The sequence below is a fragment of the Nicotiana attenuata genome, unplaced genomic scaffold (assembly GCF_001879085.1).
Source record: "Nicotiana attenuata strain UT unplaced genomic scaffold, NIATTr2, whole genome shotgun sequence".
NCBI lineage: Eukaryota > Viridiplantae > Streptophyta > Magnoliopsida > Solanales > Solanaceae > Nicotiana > Nicotiana attenuata.
The window spans coordinates 23,436-40,370 of NW_017676075.1; the positions used below are offsets into that span (position 1 = coordinate 23,436).

The 16,935-nt window shown below is 35.9% G+C and overlaps 1 protein-coding gene across 1 annotated transcript in view; it reads right to left on the reverse strand.

The window, feature by feature from the left end:
* Positions 1-6,806: 6,806 nt before the first annotated feature.
* LOC109220729 (subtilisin-like protease SBT1.9) overlaps positions 6,807-16,935 on the reverse strand; it is a 13,180-nt gene continuing 3,051 nt past the window's right edge. The window contains exon 2 of the mRNA XM_019385195.1: positions 6,807-9,276. Coding sequence (XP_019240740.1) covers positions 6,984-9,276 — 2,293 coding nt within the window. The 3' untranslated portion in view covers positions 6,807-6,983. The remainder of the gene's footprint in view (positions 9,277-16,935) is intronic.

Here is a 16,935-nt window from a genome sequence, read left to right on the forward strand (position 1 = left end):
TAAGAAAGTTGAGAACAAAAGATATAGCATCGGTAAAAATTTTGTGGAGTAATCATGATTCAAAAGAGGCTACGTGGGAGGTCGAGGAAGATATGAGTTGGAAGTATCCATATTTATTTGAGGAAAAAGGTATGTGAACCTAGGTTTGCCTTGGCATTTATATTTTATTTATTAAGTACAAGTTAGCATGTGTATATGTCCTTGCTAGATTACATTTTGTTGTTGAAGTATTTAGTTTCTGTTAGAGTATATTTAGTTATTAAATAATTCAGTACCATGCAAGAGTACATTTAATTCATTAAAGTTATTTATTTATTTATTTTGCTGAAGTGTTGTGGTTTAGATTTTGGTTGGTTATTGTGGTACCTCCTTGCCAGAGTGTGAGTAATTCGTTTATGAGCTGTGTATGGTGCCTATGAATGGCCTGTTATGGTATATTTGGTTGTGGTTGGTGTAGTTGTGGTATTTGTGACAGAGATACTTTTTTTTGTATAGTCCAATTTACAGGGGAGACTCTGCCGAATTTTTTGAAAATTTAGGGAGTTAGCCAAAATTTTGAGTCCCTTGGGAAAGTGAGTAATGCTAAGAAAACTTAAGAAGTTCAAGGACCTAAGGAATGATTTTTAGCTTAAGAATAAGGCCCTAGCAACATTCGAGGACGAATGTTTTTAAAGAGGGAAGATTGTAGCACTCCTCAAATCTATAAAAGTTTCAAGACACGCTAAATATAGAATATAATTTTTATAATCTTAAATAATACTTCTCATGCGGATTTAAACCCTTGTGATTGATATTTGAGTTACTTCTCTATTTGTAAATAATTGGATATACAATTAGGAAAAATATTAATAATTTTAATATTATTAATTATTTAAAGTAGGTATAACTATACACTAGTTAAGTCAAAAGAAAAAAATTAAAAATAAGAAAAGAGAGCACGTGAGGCCTTAGCCCATAAGGCATGTGGAAGGCAAAAGGATTTAAAAAAAAGGTTTATACAAAGAAACAGAGAACAAGCATCTCTTCATGCACGAAATACAGAATTGTGAAACAGAGCCTTGCTGCTCAGTACTCACGCAGGCAACGGGAAGTTCTAAGTTTATTTACAAATCACTAACTCTTGAACTCAGGTATATAAAATTTCCTATTGTCAATTATTCTACAGTGGTAGTAGGTAAGAATTGAATAGTTAATTCCCTTCTTTCTCTGTATCAACAGTAAATCCCAGGTTTAGGTGTGAAACTTCAAAATTAATTAAAATGCACTGGTTGTTGTAGAATCAATTATTTTTGACGGGTATAAATTAGACTGGGTCTATGTATTGGCTCAAGGAGTATTGAGGTGAGTTGATACAACCCTTTACTAAAGTGGCTTAACTCACAAAAGCACGTATACAAGATGTTTGATGAATTGCTTAAAAGAGTTTATATTTACTTAGTTGGAACGAGTGAGTACCTATTAACTTAGAATTATTCTAGCAAAAGTTCAGATGATTTATTATGATATATGTGCATAAATTTCAGAGTTTTGTGTTATTCTTATATGCTATTTTCATGTTGAAAAATTACGAAGAAGCAAGAATCTTTAGAAATACTTTTAGATGTTTATTTCATTCTTATGCCATGCTTTACATTTAAGGATACCGGCATGAGCATGTACATGATGTTCCAAAAAGAAAATATTTAGACTTGAAAAGTCACAAGAAGAAGTTTTAGAAAGAAAAGATTTTTGGGAGTATCCTTTATTCTGAGAAGGGGTCATCGTCCAGGCCGAGGGTCCTGACCAAGGCGTTGACTTCCTGAAACTACTTGTGCCAAATTAGGGAGCACACGAGCCGAGGGTTTCGTTGCCGAGAATTTACTTAGCCATGCTAAGATATGATACATGAGCGCTGAGAACCATGAAGCGAGTGGCACCTCGTGGATTGGGCCTATTCGATCAGGTTGGGATCGAACCCGTGATGATCACACGGTAACTGAGACACAATTAAGTCAGGATAGTTGGAACTCCCAAAGTATGAAGAGAAGTAATTTAAGAAAAAGAAAAGAATTTCTTTTAGAATATTCATAAACTGCTATTATGCAATTATTTTAGAATTGTTCTTAGAGGATTTATGTTTTCTATGCATTTAGATTCTTTGCTCGTAATGTACATTGTATTAAAGTTTCGTCCCCTATCGTTGAGACTCACTGAGTATAATGGATGGTACTGACATTCTCTTTTGGGAACCTACGTTGGTCTGCGGTACAATGTAGGAACCGGTTTTGCAGGCGAGCAGGCTACAGTTTAGGACTTCCCTCCCTTCCAGTGCTATTGGTGAGCTCCGCTTTTGTTCATGGAGTATTCCTTAGAGTTATCTTTATTTAGCTATTTCTTTGTTTACTTAGAGAACTAGCCAGGAAATCTCATGTCCTGAGCAGTGCGTCATTTTGTCAGTAGAGGCTTCATAGACACAGTCGGTGGGTTAAGATTCAGATGTTTTTGGTAATAGCTTAGCAGTATTTCATTGTGTACTACGAATAAAGTTTTGGAGTTGGCTTATTTTAGGTATTTAAATTAATTAAAAGTATTTGGTTATAGTATTGCCTTATTGTACATAAAGTTTGAAGTTATAATAAATTTGATAAGCGCAGATGGTTCGCTCAGTCATGTTTAGTGATCGGGTGCCGATCCCGACTTGTTTAGAAAAATGGATCGTGACAAACTTGGTATCAGAGCCTCGGGTTTATCAAGTCCTAGGGGTCTATGAAGCCGTGTCTAGTAGAGTCTCACTTATGGGTATGTTGTGCACCATACTTATATCTGGGAGGGTGCATGACATATTAGGAAAATTTCCTTTCTTTGAATCTTAGATCGTGCGTTAAAGCCTAAAGTGAAAATTTAGTTCCCATTTCTGTTAATCTCATGAATGATTGGTATACTCGATGTGATTACGGAGTGCAAGGTTTAATACGCGAGTAATAACATCAGTTGCTTGAGGTACAGTTAAGTTAAGGAGATGTCCACTAAACCTCGAAATGAGAACTACATGAAAGACATGCGACCAAGAAGGAGGTTATTGTAACCCTTATATTTTTAGTTAAATGACAAGGGCAAGTTGTAGAGGAATATGAGTTGAGGACATCATCGAATATTGAAATTAAGAATTGTACCAAGACTCGGGAGGAGTTGATAACAGTGAAAGTAATGTGGAATTACTAGGGAAAAAAACATATCCCCAAGTTAAAGTTCTAGTTAAGTGTTATTTGCAATGCCATGGGTAGTCACTATGACGGTACCATGAAATGGATCAAACAAGATAGACCAGTAAATGAAAAGGTTAAGAGCCAACCAGGAAGGTTCGTATCTCAAGTTTCTACTTTGGAACTCCGAGAATCAATAAGGTTCAATTGGTCAAGGATATGCAGAATAGACAATGTACAGTGAGCACCTTACGACTTATAGAAATAAGTTATGATTGGAACAGTAATAGACACGATTATGAGTATGATCAGTTGTGAGGAGGAAAAAAAAAGGGCATACCAGATGGTGCAATCTTAAGATTTAGGAGGGATTGAACATACTTGATCAGGTCCACTAAGTCGTAATCACAACCACTAGAATATTTATACTATTAGATCGGGTCACTCATGTCCAAACTAGAATCAATCTATAGTCCACTATATGATGCAAAGACGATGACTTGCATAATACTACAGTCCGTCAGTGACATGATAAAGTAAGGCCCTCGAGGTGAGATCGCAGAAAATTATCTTCTTAGTCCATTACAGTGATGTATGAAAAAGCATGGTTGAAAAGTAAGTATTTTTAAAGGCCCACAGTCATAAGATATGTATTAGATAAGCTCTTCCCAGCTCATGCCTCGTGTTTGAAAAATGTCCAAGATGTAATGAACTTCAGGACATGTGAATAGGGTATAAATGGCGAGAGTCCAACATGCAAATAATTTGACTTCGAGATGAATATCTCCAAATGCTCAGTAAGTATATATTATATGAGAAAGTGTGCATTAAATCAATGATAGTTTATTCCACATATGTTTATAGATTCGTGTGGTGATATGCATGTTTTCCGAATAAGCCTCATTCGCTCATGTCTATTCAAGCATGAATTTAAGAGGATAAGCATTGGAGAGCCAAGACAAATAGATTGATAAGAAGCGGATGGAACAAGTGAATATCTGTCTACTGTAAGAAGATTAGTAATTGATGCATAGTAACATGACTAGCACCTGGGAGTTGTCTTGTTGTTTAGACGATGGATATTGAGTTCGTACGACGGTAAAAATAGGATTTTTCACTTACGGGCTACAATGTTTAGGGAATACGTTACGCGATAACTTTTTAGTGGAAAGATGAAGTTGAAATGCATGTTTATAACTGAATAGCCAACAACCCTCAAAAGAGATTTGGATGCTTATACATGTGGATATCATGATCTTATTGGACCTTAGTACTCAGGTGGTTAAATGACTTAATCTGATGGGTTAAGTGGGATTTAAGGGTGAAAACCAAGATAAGCTTGGATGTATATATGGCAGCTACAAAAATAATAAAAAGTTATTTGAAGGGACTAATTAAATGCAGTGAGCCAGTAATGAATAGATTGAGTATGTAATAAATTGATGGTGTAGAACCAAGTCTCGAGTGTCATATGGGACTCTTATAACATCTCTGATGACTTCAAAAGAAAAAAATGGACAAACGTTGTGCGATGAGTCAAACTGACTTCCTCTAGAAATGACTCGATCTCTGTTTTCAGTTTAAGTTTTATATTTGTTTGCTGCTGCGATTAGTTACAGTTCCCAATAGGTGCTTAAGAAATTGATATGTTATGGATACCTTTTAATTCTTTGTATTCTATATTTCATAGTCATATCACTATGAACTATAATTACACACAATTCAAGACGAGATCAACTGCTAAAAACAGGCAACAATTATTTGGCCTCATTACCATCGAATAGATTTGTACCTACTACTGTCTTCCTCACGTAGTTAAGGTGATAAAAATGTGAGAAGGAGGTTGAGATCTAAATAGCTGAGGGTCGTTTCTTCCTCTGGTGAGATATGAGAGGTGATATCTCCACTTCCTTATGAGACAATGTTGTATGGTTACCTTTGTATCAGAATAAAAAGTTAGTATAAAGTGATTGAGTGATGAGGTAGAAAGAAGTAGAGGAAATATCTTTCTTGCACGTATTAGTGGAGTGTAAAAGAATATTAAAAGACAAGCAATTTTGCTTGAGATGAGTATTTCCTACTAGCTCTTTAATACAGGCAGCTTCCGAGGACTTAAAAGGAACTCTAAAGCTCAGTTGGATTCACACCCTCGCATTAACTTGTTAATTCATAGCAAAGGTAATTACAGAAAGTTAGAGTAGCCTAAATTTTCTAGTTTAACCAAGCTTATGGAGATCAAGAACTAAAAATAATGGTAATCTTGTAGGAGAAGATTTGTTAATCTAAGATAAGTTTCATTTTTTGAAGCTGACTATTCTATTCATTGATTAAGACATATACAATGATTTTACCCATTTAACAAAAAGAGAAGAAGTCAAGTTTATGGAAGGATGGATTAAAGCGCGCAATTCAAAATTATCAACAGTCTTATGCAAATAAAAAGGCATCAAAAACATGATTCTAGAGCAAGAAACCTTGTGTTTTTGAAATTATCTCCAGGAAAGGGTGTCGGGAAACTTAGGAATAAAGGAAAATCTAGCTTGAGCGAGGATTGGGCCATATGAAATTATTAGAGATATTAGGAAGTAGTATAACTTGCCCGCTCTAAGAGTTGCCTTTCGTACATCCAGTCTTCTATATCTCCATGTTGAGGAAGTATGTGTACGACTCAAGTCATGTAATTCCTTCTCAAAATGTACGAGTAGATGAGACGCTATCTTATGAAGAGGTTCTAGTTGCTATAATTGATAGACACGTTCAGACATTACAAATCAAAAATGTTGTTTCAGTAAAGGTATTATAGCGAAATCGTTCGACTAAAGGAACCTGAACAAACTATGGAGAAATACCCCTTTTTTTGTTCATTCCACGGGTATATAATTTATTTATTCTTCGAGTGATGGAATGTAGCTAGGTGCATATATGTTCAAAGTGGTGAGATGATGACATCTGATATTGTATAGTGGAAGTATCATGTTGATGTGTTCTTCTAGATAGAGTAGTTGGATGTGCAACTATTGTTATTGCGTGGTTATGACAGGTTGAAAATTTGACTTAATAGCAAAAGCAGTGGAAACTCTATCAAAATTTTTAATAATTTAACAAGTTAGTCAAATGTTGGGGTCTAAAGAGAAAAGTGAAAACGGAATAGGCCTAAGATCACTCATAGACTCAACGATATCTATGACACAACATTCGANCTATATATATATATATATATATATATATATATATATGACTAACGGGGTCCCGTGAATCCTCAAGCGGCAAAGTAGGTCCGCCTTTGTGAGAAGTATGATTTTACGTGAACCCATATTCTAAGACCTACATACGCCCCTGATTAGGTGTCCTTTAATTTGTTAAGAGAGATAGGAGTGAGTTAATATTATTGATTAACTCCAGGGGAAGAACAAAAGGTAAAGTTCTTGCTTATGCTTACTTCCCTTTGTTAAATGTTTTTCAGCACGTACTCTCTCAGACTCTGACACAAACATATATGTTTATATTAAAGGTGCTGCAAACAAGTGTTCATATGCTCTGAAAATTGCTGCAATTGACTAGAAAATTTTTCCAGTTTCTTTTGGAAAGGACATTAGAATAAACATAAAAATAGTACTAGTTATGTTTATATAACGTGTTTTCTCTTAACCTTTTATTGGATTGATCAGACAATTCTTAGGGATAAAATCAGGGATGTCGGGGCGTTTCAAGGCTTAAAGTTGCTTCTAGCGTAAACATAAATTATTCCAATATCGTTTGGATACAAGCACTTTTTTATTAAGTACACATAACCTAATGGTCCTAATCATCTGAACCAAAGACCGCAATTATACGAGTTATCACTATAGGACTTCTTACTGAATGGTTCCCATTCTCTTCAACCCATGTGATAGACCCAGCGTTTCTACTCTGATTCTCGTCACCTATATACCGAATTGTCAAAGTATAACTTTTCTTCTCATTTTTCTTCTTGAACACCAAAGTTTTTGGAGACACTGAAACTGTGGAATTCTTTGGAGTTTCTATCTTTACTTGATAAGTTGCTCCACCTTTACCAACATTTGTAAGGGTCCTCCTGAATTTCTGCTCCAACCAGGTGAAGTTGCCCTCGAGGCTGAACGGGTACAAGGCAATAAATGATGGGTAATTGAGATCAGCAGATGGATTTGAGCAGTTGTGGTAATTGGCTGACGATCTTGCAAATGTTTTAAATTGCTCCTCTGTGAAATTCATTGAGCATATAAGATTTATGTAATCTTGTGGAGTAGCATCATATACTAGGCCGGGATCAAGAGCTCTGTTCGGATCAACGTGCCCTGCTCCCATGTCTAGGGGCGTGGCTACCATGCCATCGTCCTCTCTAATAGGTTTTTGAGTATTATCCAAATGGTTTGCTGTGGTCATCATTGCGGAGCGAATAGCTGAAGGGCTCCATTCAGGATGTGCGCCTTTTAGCATTGCTGCAATTCCAGCAGCATGTGGTGCAGCCATGGATGTGCCTGATTTAAGCTCGTAATCGGTGGATAAATCTATGTTCGTCCCAATACTTTCTGAAAAGAGATTAGGAGGGACAGCTGCAAGAATCAGTACCCCTGGTGCCATAATGTCTGGCTTTGCGATTCCCAGGTAGCTTCTGGAGGGCCCTCGTGCTGAGGTTCCTGCAAGAACTGGGGCTGGCCTTTCTCGATCCACGTACGTTTCTTGGAACGTGATGGTGGCCGTGGGAGAAACACTGCTTTTTACATAATTGATGACTTGTTTCCCTTTCTTTTTGTCAATCACAACTCCAGGATTGGAAAAAGAAGCGGACCTGAACACTCGTGGATCCTGAGAGATAAAGATGACTGCCCGAAGTCTTGCTCGAGTGACGTAAAAAAATTGACTGGACAAATCCCAATTATTACCATTACTATCATCGCATATGATGATGGTACTTTCGGGTTCAGGTACTTGTGATAACAACTCGTCTGAATTGCAAGCGGCTAGAGTCTTGTTGTAAATCACCGGTGAATCCCTGACAAAGGCTCTTGCAGGAAACAAGCTCCACCCCCTAATTTGTAAGCCATTGCCCAAAGTCAAAGTTCCTGCAAATGTTCGGTCGGTGTAGCCTGATGCCACGCACAAGATCCATGGAGATCCGTTGCCTAAACTTCCCATGCTTGGACCTCGATTTCCAGCTGAAGCTGAAACTAGCACTCCCTTCATCATAGCTCCAAAAGAAGCAATAGATATCGCATCTTCATACAAGGGAATGAAACGGTACCCATAAGAAATGGATATTATATCAACACCATCCGCAACAGCTTGGTCCATAGCAGCAATCAGATCTGAAGTAAAGGTTCCTTCATTAAAGCTAAACTTGTATACGGCCAGCCTAGCTCGTGGCGCAACTCCTCTTGCTGTACCTGCTGCATATCCAAAATGGGAAACACCTTCAGCAAAGTTCCCAGCCGCAATGGAAGCGACGTGTGTACCATGTCCATCATCATCCCTTGCAGAATTCATGGAAATGTTCACAGTGGGATCATTAGCCAAAATCCCCTTATTGAAGTAATTAGCCCCAATGAGTTTGCTGTTGCACATAGAAATATTAAACCGAGTGCCGGGCTTGCAAATTCCTTTCCATCGTTTGGGGACTTCAGGCATACCATCATCTCGAAAACTCGCAGATTCAGGCCAGATGCCAGAGTCAAGTACTCCAATGATCACATCTTGGCCTAATCCAGAAGCTGGCCATAGACCAGATGAAGGATTGAGCTTGAGGAAATCAGATGTGTAGGTAGTGTGAGGTTCCACAGTTGTATCTTTGTATGCTGAAACGAAACCTGGTAACTTCTTCAAAGCTTCAAGTTCATCTTGGGACAAAACAGCACTGAAGCCATGAATCACACTGTCATAAGAGTAAACAAGTTTTGGAGCAGAGTGGAATCTGTCTACTGATGAAGGAACAGTAGCTTTAATGGAATCAATAGTGGAAGAATGCCAATGATGGTGATCAGCAAAGATATTAGGCATTAAGGATTTGTCCAAATGGACAATGTAAGTGGATCTTTGCGCTACGGCTAACAAACAGAAGACATGAGCAGAAAGAAACCATGAAAGCATTCTAGATTCCATGTTCACTCACTACACACTAGTAATCTTCTTTAGCCACCAACTGTTGAATTGACTTTTATAGGATTAAGCTTAGAACATAAGGTCCCCTAGTAATCAGTAAACCAATAAAGTTAGGTCGCTATTGAAATGCGATAAGAGGCACTAATGAGTTAAGTACTAGTAAACAATAGGCGGCTTTAGAAGGTGTAAAAGTGTTTCAGTTAGAAGGTGTAAAAATGTACAATTCCCATTAAGATATCAGTTTGCGCCGGACGTCTGCCTCTTCTCACAGGCTGCCTGAAATGATTCTCTATGTCAATCTGTCAATTATATTATTCCCACTTATCATTTAATTGATGTTACTTATTTTGTTTCTTTTTTCTTTATAAAATACTAATTTTAAACATTGGCGGCTTATGTAAAAGTGTAATGTATCAATTAATACTGTATCAGTTTGTAGCTCTTCGTAAAGGCTGCCTTAAAAGACCCTTTTATGTTCTGTCAATTATTCCCCCACTTATAATTTAAAATTAATGTTACACTTTGTTTGGATCATTGTTCCATATCGTTTTATAATGTATTGTATTGTATTGTATCGTATTGTACCGTATCGTTTCATGAATACAATGTTTGGATAGATTGTATTCTTTGTTATTGTTAAATAATATTTTGTTGTTTGGTTTGACTGTATCGTACTGTACTGTAACTGATATGTTTACTAAAATACCCTCAATTGTTTAAATATTAAATTATCAAAATTATGTATAAAAATAATTTTAAAAAACAAAACAGAAGAAGGCAAAACACAATAAGGAAGCAAAACAAAGGAGCGAGACATAAAAAGGCAAAACAAAAGAGCACAACTAATTAGAATTGAGTTACAAGCAAATTAGGAGAAAAAATAAAACAGGAGGTAACAAAACACCTTTAACTTGGTCTGGAAAAAAACAAAGTAGGTTATAAGTTGGAGATTTGGAGTTAAAATAGAAAAAAGATAAAGGGTAAAATAGAATTATGGAATAATAAGTTAGGGCATAATTGAAAAGAAAAATAGGAAACAATCCCACCACACCAAATCGGTTGTTTAAAAAAAGGAGACTTTTCATTGTTTCGGAATAATGGATTTAACAATACAATACAACCAATTTTAATGAAACAATCAAAACAAACATTGTTTCGGGATAACAATACAATACAATACAACAAGGAACAACCATCCAAACAAGCTGTTAGTTAAGAACTTTGTTTCTTCTTTTCTTTAATATTGGAGTAGTAAATTTATGAATCTGCTGAGACAATGTAAATTTAAGTCAAATGGAGTATAATTTTTGAAAGAAAAGGAAAAGTCAGTCGATAATCAAGGATGCTGCTTTCACGCTTTCTCCATCACCATACACCGGTAAAACAGTGGGTGCCGGTAAGTATTTACCTCACATTGTAAGTTTAGCTTATGCTCCTTTTGCTTCTGGATTTTACAATCAATTTGATAAGCAATGTTGATTCGGTGAATCAATCAACGTAGAATTAAAAGATTAGAAAAGAGAACATGACAGAACAACCCAAAGTTCATAGGAAGAGAATAATGAAATCCTTAACCGGGCAAGTGAATGAGCATTGATTTCCTTTTCCCTCTTATTTCTTGAACACAGGTTTTATATTTGAATGTTAATTCAATTGGATTTAAGAATCATTCAGTTTTTTCTCCCTCTCTCTCTCTCTCTCTCTTCTTTTTCCTTCACTTTCTGTGAATATTTCTCAGTCCAAATATTCCTTCCGGAATTTGAATCCCTTCTTTTTCCTTGTATTCAGTTCCTTATTTAAAAGCACCCCCAGGATGTAGTCTACCGTTAAAATAAAGTTATTAGGATGAAATATATGAGAGATCATGGCTTGAATTCCAATAGAGAAAACAAAAAAATTTCCAATAGAGGTAAAAGAAAGTGAAGTAATTTCTTCTATATGTCTAAGTTGGTGAGAGGTAATAGTTGGTAATTAGTTGGTGCGGCTAATTTGTTTCCTACACTATTCTTATATCATTAAAAAACTTAGAAAAAAGGAAAAGTATGTAGGATATTTATAAGAGGGAGGGCATAGATCATTATTATGGTCCCCAGTAATGATAAATACTCTCACACTCAAATTTTTTACTTGTCCATTATATTAAAAAAAAATGTCCACTTTTTAAAAAAGAATGAACATTTTATGTCAAACAAGAGATAATTTTTAAACATTTTGACTTATAGTAACTTTTGTGTAGTAAATATGTAAGTTTTAGTTCGAAAAACTAATAGAATGTATGACTGAATTCACACTGAAATTTAGACAATGTGACCATCCTGGAGCCCGTTTGGCTTAGCTGATTTAAAGTAGCTGATAAGCATAAACTGCTGAAAAATATTTTTAAGTGCTGAAGCCAATTTAATAAATAAGCAGATGAAGTGTGTGATTAAAAAGTAGTGATAAACTCTTTTTTTGTAAAATGACTTAAATAACCTTATAACTGTTTACACTACTAAAGGCGTCATTCTCTTCAAAATTTTAACTTCTAGATAGATTCAAGTACAAAATAATTTATTTATCATGTTATTTTAAATGCAAAAAGGATTAGATAATATCATTTTTTTATGAGTATAATTTGTATTAAGATAAGTGTACGGTCATAAATTAGAATGGAAGAATTATAAATTAACATAAGTTAAGAAAAAAATTTAAAAAATGCACAAAGTATTTGTAGAGAAGAAAAAAGCACTTAATGTGTATCGTCTTTTCTCCAACTATATACGTGATATTCTATCGGTATTGTTGCTTTTATCCCTCTTTATTGGAGTACTTACTAGTTACTGAAAACAAGAGAACATATGAAAACAAAACTAAAGTCCCACAATAAAATTATACAATAAGAGTAGGAATCTCTTACTTGAGGCTAACAATTAATACACGAAACATAGGTATAACAATATACCTATGTGTTTGGTTGGCTTAAATATTTTGAAAATCTTTTCTTCATGAACTCATTTTTCTTCAATTGGAGGAAAATATTTTCCCTATCAAAAGAAGAGAAAATATTTTCCAAAATCCTTTTTCAACCATCTTCATCCTATTCTCCATCCACCAACCCCAACTAATCCACCACACCCCCAACCCACAGCAACCCCCTACCCGTCACCACACCACACTCCAATTACCTCGCCCACCACCCACTCTAAGTAGAATTATTATTAAAAGTACTTTCCTTTCATGTTGTAGATAAAATATTTTTTTTTTAATTTCAACAAAATGAGTATTCTTTTCATGATGTAGTAAAAGTATTTTCTTTCATTTCAATAAAACGAGTACTTTCTTTTTATGATATAGGAAAGGTATTTTCTTTCATTTCAATAAACTAAGTATTTTCTTCCTGAAATAGAAAAAAAATTGTCCAACAAAACGAGTACTTCCTTTTCATGAAATAGAAAAAGTTTTTTTTTATTTCAACAAACTGTATATTTTCTTCTAGAAATAGAAAAAAATATTTTTTTTCCAACAAAACCCTATTGTAGAAAAAGTATTTTTTTTTCATTTCAACAAAATGAGTACTTTCTTTTCATGATGTAGAAAAAATATTTTCTTTCATTTCAACAAACTGAGTATTTACTTTTCAGAAAAAGTAATTTCTTTCATTTAACAAAATAATAATTAAATTCTTGTAGAAAATAGAGTGGGGGGGGGGGGGAGGGGGAGGGCAGGGAGGGGGAGGAAAGAAGTACGGGAAACATGTGAATTTTGGGGAAGGTGGGTTGAGGAGAGTAGCATAAAAGATTATTTTCCTAAAAATATTTTATTTTCTCTAACCAAACACTAAAAAATATTTTTTACTCACCAACCAAACTAAAGTTGTCAAACGGGCTGGGCTGCCCGGTTCCGGACCGGCTTTGATCGGTTTTAGACCGGACTGGACCGGCCCGGTAGTAAAGGGGCTGGGCAGGGATGGGTTGGGACGGGGATTGGCCTGTGCCGGGTAGATTTTTTGCACCGGTTAACCGGACCGGTACGACCCGTTATGGTCAAGTTGTTTGGGAACTGGTTAATCGGACCTGGCCGGACCAGTTTAACGGATATTTCGTTTTTTTATTATTTTTTATTTTTGTATAAAGTTGACCGTTTGGCAACGGTCAGATGCTATTTTGACCGTTGCCCAACAACCAATTTGCAAGAATAGTCCTTTTTGGGCATTTTTTTCAAAAATAATACTGTTATTATTTACTCATTTAGCCCTTTGAAAATTATAAATAGACCCCCCCCCCTCCCCCTTCTTCTTAATTTCTTCACTAATCTCTCAATTCTCAATTCAATTTAAATCATGCCCCGTGCTTCTAGAGTGCGCTCATGTGTTTGAGAACACTTTGAGGTGGTAGAAGAAAATAAAGAAGTTCACAAAGTAAAGTGCAAGAACTGTGGCCGAGTCTTAAATTTTCATCAAAAGTTGGAGGGTACATGTTGTTTAAGGAGGCATATGAAGAGTTGTCTTGAGCGTCCTCCAGAAATTCGTATTTAAGTTGATTTGAGACAATTTGTGTTATTTTAAAATTATTAGACTTATTTAAGTTTAATGTTTTAGTTTGTTAGATGAATTTGAAGTATTATTATGCAATGAAAATTATGAAAGCCTTTGAAGTTTGATCCTTACATATCAAGTTATAAGTTATATTTTTTTCATGTTCATTGTATTATTTTAAATTCATAATGAATTTTCAAATATAAGGCTTTTAAAGCCTTTGAAATTTATTCAAACATTTTTTTATACGTTAGTTTTTAGCGTTTTACATTTTTACTTTATCTTAATATCAATTTATGATTGTATACAAAATACAAAAAAAAAAAAAAAAAAAAGAAAAAACCTTGCCCCGGCCCGGCCCATTAGGCTCGGAACCGTTTCGGTTAAGTTTTGCACCGTTGAAGCCCGGAACCGGTAAACCCGGTAAAAATTAACCGAAAACCGGCCGGTTCGCTTTTCTCCTACTCCGACCGGACCGACCCGGCCCCTTGACACCCATAAACCAAACAAGGGAAAATAAGTGATAAAATCAATAATGAAAACATTTTCTAGGAAATATTTTTCATGAAAAACATTTTTCTTTCATACCAAACACACCTTAGTTTGGTTTGTATAGAAGAGGAAAGGAAATAATTTATTCCATCCATCTTAAAATAAAACGGATTCAAATTACTAGGATTAACGCACAAAAGATTCAAAGTGAATTATGAACATCATCGATTTCTTAAAGTTTATAGAAAGTTTGGTCATTATATGCATATTTATCAGAATGGAGTAAGCAGATTTTGTAGAAAAGCAGCCATTAGGACTAGCTTTCCAGCAGAAGGTGTCCTTTAACTTGTTGTGGGTGAGATATGAGCTGAGTCAATTTTATTGATTATGTCAGATTCTGCTTGCTTCGGCATATGTTTTCAACACGTATTCATATGCTCTGAAAATTGCTGCAATTGACTAGTAAATTTATTCCAATTTCCTTTGGAAAGGATATTAGAATAAACATATAAATTACTAGTAGTTATGTTAATATGACGGCGTTTTCTGGAATATTTATATGTATGAACATAGTCGATTTTCTGGGCAGAAGCTATATAAAATGGAGGTTTTTGGTTCTTTTATCATATTTTGAGATTTGGGGCTCGGATTGAGGCAATTTTTGGAGTGATTTTCACCATGAGGATTGGGTTTCGAGTCGTTCAGAGGTCGGTACGCGCGGGATGGCATTTTTGGAGCATCGTTTGGCTTTTTCGGTATTGGATTTGGCTTGTTCGAGGTAAGTAACACTTCTAAACTTGGTGCTGAGGGTATGAAACCCCGAATTACATGTTATGTGATTGATGTTGAGGTGACGCGCATGCTAGGTGACGGGCGTTTGGGCATGCACCGTGTGATTTGTGATTTAGTCGATTCCATGGAACTGTGTGGCCATCTTATCTAAACATTTTTACTGTACGCTATGTGTTAGAGCACTTAGCTGTAATTTATGCTAGAAATCTTGTCTAGGCTGTATGATGGTACTATTGGGACCCACAGTGGTCATTCTTTGCTATTGAGTTATTTGCTTAATTGCAGTTATGTACTCAGTCGCATTCATCATTTCATATTATACCTCAGTCTTTGTTATTGTATATTGTCACATCCCGCATTATTGATTAGGGCTTCTTAGTATGAGCGTTGTGAGCCCGTGAGACTGGAGAGATTGGCGGTTGAGTTGGCGCCTGAGCGTCGTGTTGTTATATATATATATTGGGGGGGGGGGGGGGGGTAGGGAATCGGGCTACGCGCCGCAGCAGGTATTGTACGAGAGTGCTGAGTATTCATGGTGAGATAGGATACGAGACAGTGAGATTGAGTACTCTGAGTGTGAGTACATGAGTTCATCGCTCAGATATATTGCATTTGACATGCGTACTTAAGATACAGACATAGAGATGCGTCTCCTTTTGCTACTTGGTTTTGGTGCCATTCATGATTTCACTTGTATATTGACATGTAGGCATAGAGATGTATTTTTCCTCATGCTATCTGAAAATGAAGCATCTTGTTTATTGTTGAATGTTTTTGGGAAAAATCACAGTGTTCAAACTTACTTATATACTTTTGGTGTTTTCGGTGAAAGATTTGGAGTTGACTGTTATACTTGAAAAGCAAGCCTATTTTTCGTAATTGTGAACGGGTTGAACCTCTTACTCTAAGTTATTTTCATGCACCATTTTATTATATTGTTATGAACTTTTTGTGGTTGTTGGAGTTGGATTCTGACCCTTATCCCAGCTCGTCAATACTTTCAACCTAAGGATAGGTTTGTTACTTATTGAGTACACGGGGTCGGCTGTACTCATACTACACTTCTGCACCTTGCGTGTAGATATTAGATGTTGATGTTGCTGTGCACGATGGGAGCTGAATTTGAAGATGTACCTGCGTTCCGGTCATAGTTGCCTCTTGGTTTTGGTAGCTTTAGTTCAAACAAATGATGTACTTTATTTCGTACCGCCTTTGTAAATTCTAAATCTTACACTCATAATTTGTACTACCAGTCCTTGGAAATTCTTGTATAAAAGCAGTTGTATTATCATTTCTTTTCTTTGTAAATCCTATTAAATTGGTTAGTTGTTAATTGGTTTACCTTATGGGTTGGGTTGGGTGCCATCACGACTAGTTGGATTTTGGGTCATGACAGCACTCCACTCAACCACTCCTCCAATCAAGCTTTTGTGCTTGTGGGCACAAGTAAATTATTTAAGGGGTCCCAACTATACAGAGGCGGATCTAGGATTTTTATAACATGGGTGGGCCACTAAAAAGGAGAAAAAAGAAAGTATTAAGTGGGATTTGATCCCTAGTCCTCTAGGTAAATACCTCATCATTCAACCAAGTGCACCATTTAGCCTCTTTGGAGCATGGGTGCCAGCAGAGAATACTAGACCAATTCAAAAAAAAGTGTACATAAAATACCTAGTTTGACGAAAAGACCATGGGTTCACGTGCCCCGTCAATTTGCCTACAAATCCGCCCCTGCAACTATATATATATATATATATATATATATATATATGACTAACGGGGTCCCGTGAATCCTCAAGCGGCAAAGTAGGTCCGCCTTTGTGAGAAGTATGATTTTAC